Below are 13,294 nucleotides of genomic sequence, written 5' to 3'. Positions count from 1 at the left end.
GTGCATGGCTATTACCATCATGTTCTGAGTTGGGGCTTCCCAGAGATATCTGGGATGGTGGGGGGCACTGCTGCAAGAACAATGGACTGGATGACTGTCTGATTTAGTTAGGAAGCTTTTTCTTTATAAGGCAAAGTACACATGTAGTATTAAAATGTGGGTGTTCCTCAGGCTATTCCCATAACAAAGATTAAACTCACTATGAAATAAAACTGGAAAGTCAAAATTGTCATTCACTAATTTTTTTTAAATGACCAGAAGATTACATTTTAGTCACTATTTAGTAAAAGCAACACCTTGTTAGTGGTCAATTGTTAAGTGTACATGTCATTAGTAAAATACAATATTTGAAACACTAAATTCAACAGATTCTTACCAGCTTACTGAAATGGTATTTACAGTAGCCACAATACTGTACGTTATCTGCACCATTTCCTTCTTCTTCACAAAGAAGTCCTGCAAACTGTGCACTGAGAAGAAGCAAAAGAGAGGAAGAAATCAGATACTGAAGATAGAAAATGTAACTGCTCAACAAAATATTTAGGAGAGGAATCCCAAAGTTGTCAGGGGGAGGGATCTATGATAGAGAGAATGTCATTGCCTAAGCTCTCCCAGCTTGGGCTGGTGAAGGTGGAAGTCAGGAGCTGGGAGGCAGAAGTTCCACTCCCCTCCTTTCAGCCTTCGAAATTTCCCCCCTCTCATTGACATTAATGGGAAGGGAAATAAGTAATGAAAGGGGAAATAGTTTTTCTCCCTTTCTGTTGGCATGTTTGGACAACAATGGGGTCTGGGATCAAATGGATGTAATGCCTTCCCCAATATGTCCCAGAAGGCCTGTTTCTCTACCATCCTCAGAACACTGCTGGTAGTAGAATGACAGCAACAGAACTTATGCCCCCATACTAGGGAGGCCTGTGCCCACACACCTCCATCTCCACAGCATCCTACAACCTCTCAGCCTCCCTCCTGAGACACACAAAACTGCTCCCTAAAACAGGTTCTTACTTAGATGAAAGATAATCTTTTGGCCGAGTGTGTAAACATGCACTTGAAAATCTAATCAGAAAAATGTCTTAAGGTTACTGCTGTTTGTGAGTAGGAAGGACAGCAAGCCTTTTTTCTGCACTACCGCAGCACAAATTGTACAATGAGTTATAGAAATAATGGTTAAGTGAAATGTACTTACTACAACCGTGCTATAACAAGTGATTATTTTAAATGGAATCATGCCACTATGGAGCCACATCTACCAGGGCAATAAAACAATATAACTTGGAGAGAGGAAACCAGGAATGCACACAAGTGGGAATTGCTTACTTACCATGTTACATGGAAAGCCTGGCGGCATCCATGCTTGTTACAAGTCATGCAAGCGCCAGTGGCTGCTTTACTTTCTCTGCCTTGCTCATCACATATATAACATGTCTATTGGGGAAAATAAGACAGTTGTAAGAACACTATTACCTTTAAATGGACTCAAACTCAGCAGCAAAAGTAAGAGTAATACTCCTTTGTGCAACAAAGCAAATACAAAGCAAAGGCAAGACTGAACAGTGCTTCGGTTCTCAGACCTGCTAATTGAAGTCACACTCCAATATTCCAAAACAGACGGTATGTTATGCATAGTTACAGGTAGGTAGCCATGTTGGTCTGTCATAGTCAAAAAAATTCCTTCCAGTAGCACATTAGAGACCAACTAAGTTTGTTATAGGCATGAGTTTTCGTGTGCATGCACACTTCTTCAGATGTTATGTTATGCAGAATGCTTTGTGTGATTAGCTGTTCCCGATGCTACCAAGATGCAGAGCCGTAGCTATGGGGGGGGGCAGTTTTTTTGCCCTAGGTGAAGCCTCCAGAGGGACGCCATTGAGGCTCCTAGTCTCTCTCTATGTGTGTACACAAACACGCATAGGAGGGTGCCAAACTAATTTTCTGACCAGGGTGAAATAAAGCCTAGAAGAGTTTGGATTTGATATCCCACTTTATCACTACCCTAAGGAGTCTCAAAGCGGCTAACAATCTCCTTGCCCCTCCTCCCCCACAACAAACACTCTGTGAGGTGAGTGGGGCTGAGAGACTTCAGAGAATTGCGACTAGCCCAAGGTCACCCAGCAGCTGCATGTGGAGGAATGGAGACGTGAACCCGGTTCACCAGATTACGAGCCCACCGCTCTTAACCACCACACCATGTTGGCCTAGTTTAGTCCCTGGATTATGTATAGCATTGGTAAATACAGGGCTGGCCCAAGACATTTTGCCTACGCCCCTGATGCCTGCCCCCTGCAGATATGGTACCCTACCCCCTCCCTCCGCTGTCCCTGCCACCCAACCCATCACCACAACTGTGGCTGTGGCTGCGCTGCCACCACAACACCACAGCAATGGCAAGGACACGGTGGCAAGGGGAACTGCACTGGATCCACAGCATGAAATGTGCTGGCAGCAGTACAACAGTGGGGGCGAGGAGGGGGAGGGAACAGAATCAGAATCACCTGAGGCAAATGACTTCGCTTCGCCTCATGTACAGACCACCCTTGGATGAATACAACCTACTTCTTTATCATATGGTATGTCTCCACATTAATACACTACCCTGGAGGATGGTTCTGGCAAATAAAGCTCCTTGGTTATAAAGACTCAGAATGAATTTACTGAGGCTTCATATCATGTTAATAGCAAGGAAAGGCATTATGGGAAAGTGTTCCTGCATAGTAATCAATGACTGACATCAGGCCTCAGATGCAGTAAATAACAGTACTGTACTAAGAAAACCTGGAATAACTTTGCTACATGATAAGTGCCCTATAATTTACATTTCTTCAGATCATCGTATCATTAAGATTTTCTGATTATTTTAATTAAATTCGCTGTAGCAATGTGGAAGACCTCCAGTGGGGCCAGCAGCATACGACACACATACCCAGATGCACAACCACAAAGGAATTCTATTTAAAATATGCAAAGCTAACATTTTAATATTTTTCAATAAAACCTGTTGCTTTTGCAGGTCTAACAAAATACTTCTAAGTCAACATTCTTGTGAAGTAAGATTATCTCAATTTTCCTTGGGCTGCTGGCATTAACTGTTTTGTATCAATGGCTACCCTGCAGAATTGAAACCCAGAAATGCATATCAGCAATCACAAAGCTATAATGGGGGCTGTTTCATGGCTGCCAGAGGATTTCATAAAAATGCACTCTTCTAGGCAGATTCAGTAATTCCTTTACCAGCATGGAGATTCACAATAAACCTACTTTTCAAACAAGATTTCTAATATTCACAGAAAATTGTTATATTCTTAAAATAATCTCAGTCTCACAGGATGCATAGCTGGGCATTCCTAGTACTTATTAAATACAGTACAATTCTAATCCAAACAAATATTTTAACTCTTGCAATGCCTCTAGCTCTTCAGCTGAAAACTCAACAAGCTTCATGTTTGGGGACAGCAAGGGTTGTCTGCTGAAAGGAGCTGGTGTCTTACTTGTGGTACTCCTATACAGTCATACCTTGGTTCTCAAACTTAATCTGTTCTGGGAGTTCGTTCAACTCCTGAAACGGTTCAAAAACCAAGGCACCGCTTCCGATTGGCTGCAGGAGATTCCTGTAGCCAATCGGAAGCCACACTGGACATTCAGCTTCCCAAAAAATGTATGCAAACCAGAACACTCACTTCTGGGTTTGTGACAACCGGGAGCCGATTTGTTCCACGACTAAGGCATTTGACTACCAAGGTACAACTGTATTGACTGTAGGGTGAAACTTTCAAAGGCTGCTTACAAACGTATTAATAGATTCTTTGAAAGCATTGTTCAAATACTGGTGCCCTTAGCAACATACAATCTCATTTAATCATCTCATTACAATTTCATGACATGAAATGTTTCATGTAACCAGTCACTTTCCACAAGATAATGAACTTTGATACTGGCTTATTACAGTCTATCAAGTTATCTCAAAAACATTTGGAACTCTTATTCTAATCCATAACCAACTATTATTTGCTCCCTCCAATGACAGGCTCCTGTTCTACCTTACATCATATAATGCTCATATACTCATCTCTATCTTATTAGTAAACCCAAATCCATCTAACAACTTTCTTCATGTAAGAGTCTGTATTCTACCCGACAAGTTTACTACAGAAATCTCATGCAGATATTTGTCCATATGTGTCTGACATTCATTTTTGTTTTAGATGTGAAAGAGGACACAGAAGTCCCACCACGTTTCTTCTCTACAGGCCCAGTGTTGAGCAGCCTACTGTTTTCAGCAATGATTAAGTATTCACCAATAAATGCCCACTAGCAAAGCCTGAAGCTGCACCAAAAACAAAAACAGGACTCCAAGGGTCCCTTCACACATTATCCAAGTTAGTAATATATACCTGTTAAGTACAGAAATATCATATATCCATTTTGTAAACATACGTATATGACATAGGTATGGTTACAAAATGGATGTATGACATATCTGTAAATCTGCTACAGAGCATACACATGGAGAACAAGTGAGTCTCTCATACATTAAGGGGAACAACACAGTTGCATATAAACATATATAAGCATATCCTTTCCATATTTATGTACAATATGAATCGGTTTTATAAAATGCCCTTAAAATATACATAATGGATCTACTCTGAGTAGGCCTTAGTCAAACACATAGACAACTGTTTTTCAAATATCAGTTCACATTGCAAAATGGTTTTCTACAAATATGATAAAATCATATGTCTTTATGATCTCTTGATCAACTGCATCAACCCAATTCAGAGATGTGTAGTAGACTAAACATGCCTGACTGGATCTTATTGATGACATGTTCAGCTTTTACAACATCAAGTTCCAGTGCCAACTACCTGAACATTACAGCCACACACAGAGCAACTAATTCTTCTACTGTATTGAAGAATCACTGTCACTGGATTAGGGTGAACATGTTATAAAACACCAGCTACATGTTGGGCAAATTGTGAGGACTTTAGGGTTTTTAAAACAAAACAACAACAACAACAACAACAACATGGTTTTAATGTATTTCATGACTAAAACACACTTACAGCAAAGATATGATGCGCAGACAGAATGTACCACAATATTTTTTAATGAATGAGAATGACAAAAATGTAATGAAATGTAGTCACTGACAGCATAACAAAAACTGAAAAAATAAATGGTGGTGAAGTGTTGAGAAACCACAGAAACAAAACTAAGTCTAGAAAAGATAGTAAAATTCTGAAAATGAAAGTTAACTTGCACTAACTCAACTAAACTGGCTTTTCTATGTATAACAAACTCTTGATATTGAACTAATTTTGAAACCCCTTTAAGTTTCAAGAACGTTTTTACATACAGCCTGTAGTTCTGCCGTTCAATAAATATAAAGTTGAATTGCATCCCCAATGCCCAGTTTAGGAAATTAGTATCATAAACTAGTTCTTTAAACTGGCCTATGTGGGATGACATTTTCTGTAGCCTTAACTGTAGCTTTGTAATACTGTGCTTGACATCTGACAAAGTTAAAAATAACTATAAGTTAGGTTAAAAAATAAAATTAAGACAAAACAGCAGATTGGGTTAACTGGTGAATGGTAACAGGGGGAACAGGACTCACATTTCTGGAAGTCCTCCCCATGCTGTGCATATAACAATGTCCCTGCTGCATCATTCTGTCCCTAACCCCATACATTGGTCCCCCAATTGAAAATGGTAGGCTGGATAAAGAGTTAAAGATAGAGTACATACAGATGACTATAGCACATCTTCCATGAACACTGTATTAATCCCCAGCTAACGTTCAAGAAAACACATGGCAGGGATCACGCTGGCTTATTCTGCCAGCCTTCCCCCCTGCTCCAAGTTCTCAATGATATTGCATGCTGGGTATCATATATATATATCCGTTTTTAAGCCGTACGTAGGTTACCAAAACCTATATACTGCTTGACTGTAATAAAACCTCTAAGCGGTTTACACACGAGGACCAGAATCCCATAATCAGTACACTCTGGTTTTGTCTACTGGGCTCTATGCATGTACAACTCCAATAATATAGGTGCCCCCCCACTTACATATGATTGACTGCTGTGTAACCTCATATACACGCAGTACTAGAAAATAATTAAATAATTCAATTCACCTGGAAATGGCAAGAGAGTTGGAGCGTTATCATGGCTAGCAAGGAGAACCTTCCAAGAGCATGAAAAGGACATCAGTGAGGGAGGAGGAAACCCTGAAGAGACCCTGAAGAGGCGAAGTGGGGCTTTGTTTACACTGCTCAGCCTCCGCACCTAACAGCTGCATGTGCGGGGTAGCACAGCAGCAGCTGCTACTTTCGTGAAAGTCCTCCAGCCTCCTGCCAGCCCCAGAACTTCAATTATAGCTGTAGATATTTTTGGATACAGTAATTTTGGTATGGATTGAAGAGAGAGCTACAAAAAGGGCATTTAAAGGGTTTTTTTAGAGGGTGCTCCCTTCTTTAGCCAATTTCAATTATGTGTGCGGGGGACCAGAATGTAACCTCCGCATAAGTGGGGAGTCGCCTGTACTTAACTTGTGAGTCAGCATAATCTAAATCTCACAACACACGTTCCAACTGAATTTCTACACTGGTCTATTATGTGTAAAGAACATGAGTGGGTGGGGAGCTCCTGCTGATATTTCATTCACTTTCTCAATGGCAAAACAATGTTTAACTACAGATGCTTCCCTAAAGCAAGAGAACGAGAACTGTGAACATTGTGCTATAAGAAGAAAGGGAGAAAACAACAACAACAACAGTTGAAAAATTCAATTCTACTCTCAATTAGCTTTTAATAAGAGCCGTATCAAGGAACTGATCAACAGTAATCTGCTGCTAAATATAGTGATTACTAATAAAACAGGAAATGTCATAAACCTATTTGATCAGTTAGTGATGAAAAACATTAGATATCTAAGTAGATATTACCTCATGCTATAAACTTCAGTAAGACGTAAATAATTTTACTCATTTTCTTTCATACAAAATGTTCTTTAAAGAAATACAAGCCCTTCAAAGCAAAATATGCTTGGTTTTTTTAATGAGATGTGAAATATATAGCATATTTTTCAAATACGGAATTATATCAAGAAAATAAGTCATAGTAGAATTATACCTTATTATAGCGATCATGAGGAACAGACTGCAACACGATAGGTTCCATTGTAGAAACATTTGCAAATTGCACCTCGGGAATGTACAGAGCACAAACCACATGAGCCCAACCTATAAAAAGTTAATTACATTTTATTCTTAATGCCTTCTGACAATACAAATAGAATAATTTCAACTATAAAAAAGAACATTTCATATGTTACATGTATTTTCAATTATTTAAACACAATGTAAATATCTAACACATTCCTTAGCACATCACAGCTTATAAAGATAAGATTACATATTTTCAAAGAGCTGTAAACAACTAATAGAAATAATGATTTTGCAAAAGTAGAAACAAAACACTTTTAGATTGTACCTAGTTCTTAATTCACATTGAAATTAACGGGCCTACATGCTTGAAATTGGGAAGAAAATATGCAGATAATTAAAATATAATGGTTTCTCTTCACACCTTTCCATAAGAAAGAATGAATTTTTTGCTTCTTTTCTTGTTGCTTACATCTAAGACCTGACACTATTACTTTTATATCTTCCTGTGTGGCATCCTAGAATGGTATTTCAGCATAAAGCAGCATATATTTTTAGCTTTCTTTCAGTAGCTTTTGATAGTATTTCATAGACCAGTAGGGTATTTTTTTCTGACAGTTTTTTCTTTTCAATTTCCAAGGATTCTTGACCCAGATAAGAGCCTGCCTAATTTCAGGTTCTCTGTGGTTCCCAAGAGAGTCACCAATTTGTGCTTGCCAAAGAAAACAATTTAACCATGTCTGCTACTGTTTCATTGCATAAATAGCTCAGCTTGAAAATTACCTTGCTATTCAAGAGCTGCCCATATTCTGTCCTGGATTACTTTATACAGAGAATTCCCAGACAGTTTGATACACCAATTTCCCAATATGAAAAGCAGCAGAATAGCAGGAATGTTCAAAAGTAATTGCAGCCTTCCACAAGAAATTAGGTCCCAATCTTCACACATACTCTATATCTGTGTTAACGTCCAAACATGAAGAAGGGAAAAATATCACAGGGGTACACAAAGTACCTGTTAGAAATATCACATATACAACTTATCTAATCTTCATACAATGTTATATGGCTCAGCTCTACTTATTCCGTGTATACTCAGTTGCTTCAAACCATGCATAAGGTAATAGATGCTGTTTTACATGGCAATGCTGTGAACAGCAAATATTACGTAAAGCTGAAACAGGTTTGCAAACATTTGGGGCCATGAAAGGAGAAATATTTGATTGTCTACAGCTCTGTGGAACCTGCTCCAGAACTATTTATAAATATCTGCAAAACAGAAATTGTGGTGTTTACAGCATACATACTACGCACTGGTATATATGCAACAAACACCCTTGCCAAAAGTCTAAATCAACCTATTCCAGCATGCAGAAATGTTATGACACACACATCAAATTCCACAAGAGAGAATGTGTGCACAAGGGACAAGGTTAATATACTCTCAAGGTCAAACTAGACATGCCACTGTGCACGTGACTGGCCCTTGTTTACTTTGTTGTCTTTCAAAATCTTTACACCCAATGGCAGCTTTCCTCTGAAGGCAAATGGTAACCACTGGGCAAGTCCTACCTGTATTGGAACCATGAGAGGAGCAATGAATTAACCCCCCCACACACACACACTTATCCCCACATCAACGTGCCAATCAGGCCTCCCTCAGCAATATTTAACACAGGAAAACCAAACACACAAGTGCCAATCACGTGTACAACATTTAGTGCTGTTTTTCCTCCCTGAAGCCTTTTTCCCTCTCCAAAAATGGGAAAATTGAAAGATGTTGGGCTATGACATGTGACAGGGTGGATAAAATTTGTTTCTATCCAGGCAAACCTTTGATATTTAAAAGTCCATAATAAATATGATGACAATTATGAAGAAGCATAAATGGACTGAGATAGCTCAGAAAATGAGATTGATTAAATTTCATGAAGTATTCATTGAGTCTTGGCTCTGCCTTCTCTCTGCCCCCTCCCTGCCCCCTCACAGCTCTTTTTATGGCAATGAGTGCATTATGTCTGCTTGACACTATAGAGAACAGAAGGAGACAGAGTGGTATTCAATGCTAGTCCTACTTAGATAGACCTACTGGAAGTTAAGAGACATGACTAACATAGGTCCCTAAATTTTAAAGGGTCTACTCTGAGTAGGGCTTAGTCAAATATATAGTTTTCTTATTTTTACTATAATTATCATGGTTTCTCCTGTTTTTATTGTTTTTTCCATTCTCATAAACTGACAAAACAAAAGGGATGCTAGACTCCTTACAGTTCAGCAGTTTGGAGCTCCACTTGTAACAAAAAAAATGAAATGAATTAAAAATGTAAATTCAATTTGCAATGGACCAAATAAATTGTATTTTAATATACCAAACATGATAATCTAATGGCAAACCATAACAAAATACATGTTATGTTCCTAAAGCAACAAAGTGACATTTGATCTGTAAAAACGGCTTTTAAAAGTTGATTTTTTTTTCAAGTGTCCACAAATTTCCACACCCCTAAAAAAAGGAAAAAATATTCTCCTTTGGGTTCAGAATTTCCAAAAAAAAATTATATCTCTAGTAAGAGTTGCATCTACTGCTCCACCCAGTATTCCCTCTTGCCCCACCCAGTACTGGAATGCAACATTCAGAAGGTTTTCCATAAGATAATGTGACCTGACCCTCAGGCTGAAAAAGTCTCCACACTATTGAGATAAAGCCTTAAATGATAAATGTATTCTGGTTGGTACGCTGTTAATAGGAGGAGGAAAAAAGAGCCCAGGATTGATACATGAAGTTACACTGAAATACCACTTTGGCTTTAGTTATTTCTGTTGCTATCTGCTGGAAACAATGTCTTTGTGCTCCTAACAACCAAAAAACTGCTGGGAAATTAATTTTGCTGGATTTCAAGCAGCTAGCTGCCCACAAGAGGTTATGGCAAACTGAAACACTGATTTATGTAGAGCAGATTATACTAAAGTGGAAGTTAGGGCTATAGCTTTCTTTGGGGTCCCAGAAAGCCACTGGTGTTCATTTTTCAGTTCCCCTTTCCACAGGAACTCATAACCTTTTATAACAGACGTTGGAACTAATGCATCCCATCTGCTTTCTGCCACTAGAAATAACGTGTTCTTCTGTTCAGGGTCCTAGAAAGTGACCTGCTGCGTTCCTGGCTAATATTGTTTATGCACACTGCTCCGTTCAAACAGCTTTTTTTCATGAGCTAATCATTTTTCAGATTTCCTTTCTTCCAAACCCTTAGATACAAACCCCATGACATAACACTTGCTTTTTCAGGGAATGTTGAAAGCAGCTGGGATCTCTTTGGAGACAGAAATGTCCTCTTAACTGAGCAAGATAAGGATATTACTTCCCACCCCCCTCAAAATTTTAGCACATTTGCACCAGATAAGAAGTATCCAATATTATTATGCGTTAAAAAACCTTGGGTTCTGAATAGGCAACAACATTAAGTTCTAACACTACTATGCGCTTACAGTGGGCAGTTAGCACCCTCTGAATCCATGTTACTTAAGGAACTCACCAAGTATTGTGAGAATTTGCATTACATTGAAGCTCAGTGTATCTGACTGCAGACCATAATCCAGTCACCTTGCAAACAGAACTATATCCCTCACTAAGATAACAGCAGACAATTCTGAACAGTTCAGTTGACAAGGGCCTTCCAAGTATTATATGCTAGGATAATTTATAGCTTAAATGATGCCATAGGTATGGAAGTCACACTGGGTGACATCCTGATAGCTAGTAAGGCCTAAGGCCTAAGGCCTGCCTTTCCATCTTCAAGGTGGAAGGATAATAGCTGGGGCTGAGAAGAGCCCTTCCTTGCACAGCCAGTGCACCTCTGCAGGAAGTGTTCACAGAACCTCCATCAAGAGCCACCAAGAACGTCTTGGCCACCTAGAAATAACCAAAGTAGCATCTAATCGTTCTGTCATAGGTATTACAGAAAACAAAAGAACTAAGAATGCATTTGAAAGGCATGGTCTGCTTATTCATAATTCATCTCTGCAGCCACATTTGGTCCCTCGTTTGCTTCTTCAGCAGACATGAAAGTCAACAACTGGAACCCAAACATAACTGATCAGAAGGAACCTCCAGAGTTAGAGATCATTCCAACTGGTTTATTTGCTGCCTGCTCAACTACCATCCAAGCATTGTAGATGCCTCTCAGATACCTGGCTGTTGGAAGAGTCCTGCTTCACTCAACAGAAGGCATGCAAGGGCTTTCCATAGGTAGGACACAGCTTCCAATAAGCTTTTTCACATGTATTTGTTGGTTTGGAAAGACACATTTGTTCTGTCCAACAGGAGAGCAAAGGTTCTGAGAGTCAGACAGACCACTCAGAACTCTAGGAAGCTGATGCTACAAGATGTCTTACAGTGTGACCACAGCTCCTAGATGAAGAATTATTTGAAGTGCGCTTCCCACATAGGTAGGCTGGCAATGGTTACTTCTGAACATACTATGAGTAAGTCTTTGATATGTACACCTTTCCACCATAGTCCACTGGGATATTGACTTTTGAGTTCCTGGGTATTCAGATATGTGGGTTCAATCTTGATGCAATTTGATCTTGAAGATTAGCAGGAATGTCTGAAGAGCTCAGACATGTAGATAGGCCCAAGAAAGTCAGCTGAAATTAAAACCCATCATTTCCAACAGTCTGGCTAAGAGTTAAATCTCCTTTGACCAGAGATAACAGGTTTTTCCCCCCTCTAAAAGAAAAGAAAAACAATTGGCTTCCAGAAAGAGTTATCAAAAACATGTGCCTCTGAGGCTTCTGTAAAGTAGTCTGCACATGTTAAAGACACAACCAGGTAGTCTTACAAACAGGAATAAAACTTGTACTCTACCATCTTCAAGTAAGTCTTATGGGTAACTAGGACCAAGGACAGGAAGAAGGAGCTGAAGACAGAACAACTGGCACTGAAGTGCAGAAGGAACAATTGCAAAGTCAACCAGGCAGTTAGTAGTCCTCCATAAAATTTATTCATGCAAGGAAATCTTAACAATACAGGCATGCAGAAATAGTGCGACCCATCTCCATGCCAAAGCGTGGAGATCTACGATCTTTCTGAGGTCTTCTGATTTCTTCAATATACTGACAAAAATATAATTCACCTTAAAGAAGTAATTATCCCTCTGGAACTAGCTCGGAGTCTATTACTCTTCTCTCCAGAAAGTATTGGATAGCATTGGAATAGTGTTGCATCTTTCTTGGGTTGCCTGAGCAAGGGAAAGTAAGGGATGGTCTCTAAGTATGCTTGAAGGGGGAATAACTTTCTCTCACTGTTTGCAGAACCCACCTACAACATGGCCCTTCAACCACATATCTGAAAGTGTTAAGAAACTAAGGAGCCTTGAGTCAAGAGGAAGGGTTTCTCCCCAGGTTAGGGCTGATCAGAGTTACTCTTTGGTTTGGGCGAACTTTTGGAGTTTGATATTGCTTCTCTCATGGTCAGTGTTAGAAACTGAGATATGAAAGCTAGGAGCTAAATGGCACCTTAAACCTAGGTTATAGGTGCAACAAAGGAATGTCTAGGTGAACTTTTTTATAACAAGAATACAAAGCTGAAAATGAATGAACTGCTGCTAAAATATTATGTTCATTTTTCACATGGTCTAGTCGTTCCCCTGCCCACCCCCCTAATATTCTTAAGAGAATCTCTTCTCCAGTCTTCAGAGACTAGCTGGAAGTGGGGGGACAGAAAAAGGTCCTCCTTTCTTTCCACTCTGCAGTTTTAATCTGAAATCTTAGGCACAGTTCTGCACCCTGAGCTCAGAAACATCTTGCACTAATGAAATTCCCTGTCACAAAATGCGCCTAGAACAATGGGAGTTTCGAAAACTGCTCATGGTATCCATGAGATGGATGAGAGAAACAAGAGGAATGTCTAGAACAGGAGGGTATCTTGTCCATAAAACAAAAGGAGCACCCTTAAGTAAATCACCAAATATTGGAAAATGAAAGGCAAGACCAGAGTGTGTTTCTACTATGTTGGTTTTTGGTTTCTCACTCCCTCTCTCTCATTGTTTATTTATTATTGTTATTGTTATTAATAATATCCACCCATCTGACTGAGTTGCCCCAGACACTCAGGGTGGCTTC

At 39.4% G+C, this 13,294-nt stretch overlaps 1 protein-coding gene across 1 annotated transcript in view; it reads right to left on the bottom strand.

Annotated features, from left to right (window-relative positions):
* The window catches only part of MLLT10 (MLLT10 histone lysine methyltransferase DOT1L cofactor), a 102,987-nt gene that overhangs the window by 75,159 nt on the left and 14,534 nt on the right, over positions 1-13,294 (bottom strand). The window contains exons 4-6 of the mRNA XM_081882779.1: positions 7,140-7,249; positions 1,322-1,425; positions 377-470 (exon numbers count right to left, since the gene is read on the bottom strand). Coding sequence (XP_081738905.1) covers positions 377-470; positions 1,322-1,425; positions 7,140-7,249 — 308 coding nt within the window. The remainder of the gene's footprint in view (positions 1-376; positions 471-1,321; positions 1,426-7,139; positions 7,250-13,294) is intronic.

The sequence above is a fragment of the Podarcis melisellensis genome (assembly GCF_964234715.1).
Source record: "Podarcis melisellensis genome assembly, chromosome: 12".
NCBI lineage: Eukaryota > Metazoa > Chordata > Lepidosauria > Squamata > Lacertidae > Podarcis > Podarcis melisellensis.
Note: the sequence above shows the minus strand (reverse complement) of the source record. Positions and strands in the feature narration are given on the sequence as shown.